Raw genomic sequence first — 2,217 nt, 5'->3', positions numbered from 1 at the left:
ACTGCTCTAGGAGGTAAGATGAGTGGGATTGGTGACGATAGGTATTCTTCAATTGTTTGGGTTAGGTCAGTATGAAGTTCAGGATGGGGAGTAAATGTATGAGAAAGGTGAATGGCTAGTTCTTCGGCTTTATCTTTGTCGGATGCTGCCCATGTGCTATCATTTCGTCGAAGGGGGTGGGAAATATGTTTGGTTTTTAGGATTTTTTTGGTCATGTTCCAGAGGGAATTGTCATGAGTAGAAAGGGAAGAGAGGTAGGAATTGAAGGATTCGGATCGATGGTTGAACAATTCTCTCGTAACGAGTTTGCAGTAATGGTTATATGTGCGACGATCAGAAGGATGTCTTGTGCGTTGCCATAATGTTCTGTACTGGCGCTTGGTTTGAATGAGGTCTTTGAGATGTTGTGGTAGAGGATTTGTCTTGCGTTTACTGGGGACATTATTGGGTGAGGAGGCAGACCAGACAGCTTGTTGGATAAGATTTGTGAAGGAATGGACTGCGTCATCTAGGTTTTCAGGGGTTTTTAGGGAAACTTTAAGATCGATTTGGTCTGTTAAGATTTGGCGGAAGGAATTCCAGTTTACTGGGCCCCTTATGAATGAGGGTGGTGGTAGTACAGGAATTGGGGATATGGAGATAGTTAGGATTAGTGGACTATGATCTGAAGATAGGTTATCGAGGCGTGAAAGGGAAGTGTTTAGAGGGCCTAAGCCTTTGTGTATAAAGAAGTCCAGGAGGTCAGGGTTACGGTTAGGATCGTTTGGCCTGTATTTAGGAGAATTGGGACAAAGAATGTTGCATCGAAGGGAATTGATAGCAGACAGGAGTGATCGGCCACGGGAATTGGTGGTCAAGAACAAATTAATCGGGAGCTCTTTCCTCCAAGACATATGACCGGTGATGAAAAATCCTATCGTCTAATTGGACCATACAGTTAGTCGCTATGGAAACTTCTCACTAAACGACCTATCTGGTCTGGTCCTTCTGGTCAAAAAGCACTTTAAGACGAAAACAGCCAAACATCCCCGATCTCTCCCAATCCTATCCCTAAGCAATCATATGTGCTCGACTCATTTATTTTTTGGAAAACTGTTGTAATCTAAGTAGGACAAAAGTTGATGTCCTTTTTTCGCACTTCCAAAAACCAATAAATAGAAATTTTCGTATTCCAATAGCAAAATTAAAAGTTTTTGATCAAAATTTCGGTTTCTCTGGGCCTTCCATTTTGACTTTCACTATGTATAAAGTATATTAAGATCGTGTAAAATTTTACGATTTTAGTTCCCCTGAAATCAAATTACTAAGTCTTGGAAAATGGTGTGTATTTTTGAGTTAACTAAAGTTTGGAAGGAGTATAATGGAGTGGATAAATTGGCAGGAAGAATGAGGCCAACAAGGTGGGCCTTATGATGAGGAATAGGAAGTGCCTTCCGTTTCAATTTATATTACATTGGCGATCATTCCTGCAAACCTTAGCGCAAATCTGAACTGTGTAGTCAACCACCTTTTTTAGGTTTCACAACCACCTCCTCTGAAGAAAAAAGTTTAGAGAGCTTTTGTTAAAGTTTAATTTCATGAAACATTTGTTTATTAGCTCACCAATTGATGTTAGTCCAAAGCAGTAGGGTTAGAAGTAGTTTTCCTGATATTTACCTAAATAAAGTCACAAAATGAAATTTCTAATTTTTTTAGAAAAACTAGTATCTAGTAGCAGTTCAATTTTGAGATAGTGTAATGTAGCACTTTTGTCAGTAAGATTAAAAAAATTTTCACACGATCTGAAAATTTAAGTTATACCTCTGCAACTATCTCTATCTCATTTATCTCTACTGATATGAATCGGGATAAAAATTTATTTTTTTAGTTTATTAATTCTAAGACAGAGAGTTGCCTGGAACAAGGAAATGAAACTTTTTTGCCGTTAGGAGGTGATCCGAAATTAAGTGTGTTTTTTTTTTTCGTTCGCCCAACCCGTATAACCCAATGAAATAAAAGTATTAGTCAAATTTTACATAATATTATTCTAAACTTACAGGGTTTGTGGTCAATGACTTCTCCCCGACGTCTATATTCTTCAGAGACTCATCCTTCATCATCGTGATAGTAGTGTTTAAGTAATCCATCGTATCTAGTTAAGCTCTACTTTAAGTGTTAAGTAAAATAATTTCAGATCTACATATGTTTGAGCCAACTGTTTTTTTCTATTAAAAATGA

General features: G+C 37.7%; 1 protein-coding gene across 2 annotated transcripts in view; it reads right to left on the bottom strand.

The window, feature by feature from the left end:
* Positions 1 to 2,217, bottom strand: part of LOC106683047 (putative sodium/calcium exchanger 6) — a 33,296-nt gene that overhangs the window by 25,386 nt on the left and 5,693 nt on the right. For both annotated transcript variants that reach the window (XM_014424254.2, XM_014424253.2), the window contains exon 3: positions 2,037 to 2,204. In XM_014424254.2, coding sequence (XP_014279740.1) covers positions 2,037 to 2,126 — 90 coding nt within the window. In that variant the 5' untranslated portion in view covers positions 2,127 to 2,204. The remainder of the gene's footprint in view (positions 1 to 2,036; positions 2,205 to 2,217) is intronic.

Source organism: Halyomorpha halys, unplaced genomic scaffold (genome assembly GCF_000696795.3).
Source record: "Halyomorpha halys isolate HHAL.00 unplaced genomic scaffold, Hhal_1.1 Scaffold459.1, whole genome shotgun sequence".
NCBI lineage: Eukaryota > Metazoa > Arthropoda > Insecta > Hemiptera > Pentatomidae > Halyomorpha > Halyomorpha halys.
Note: the sequence above shows the minus strand (reverse complement) of the source record. Positions and strands in the feature narration are given on the sequence as shown.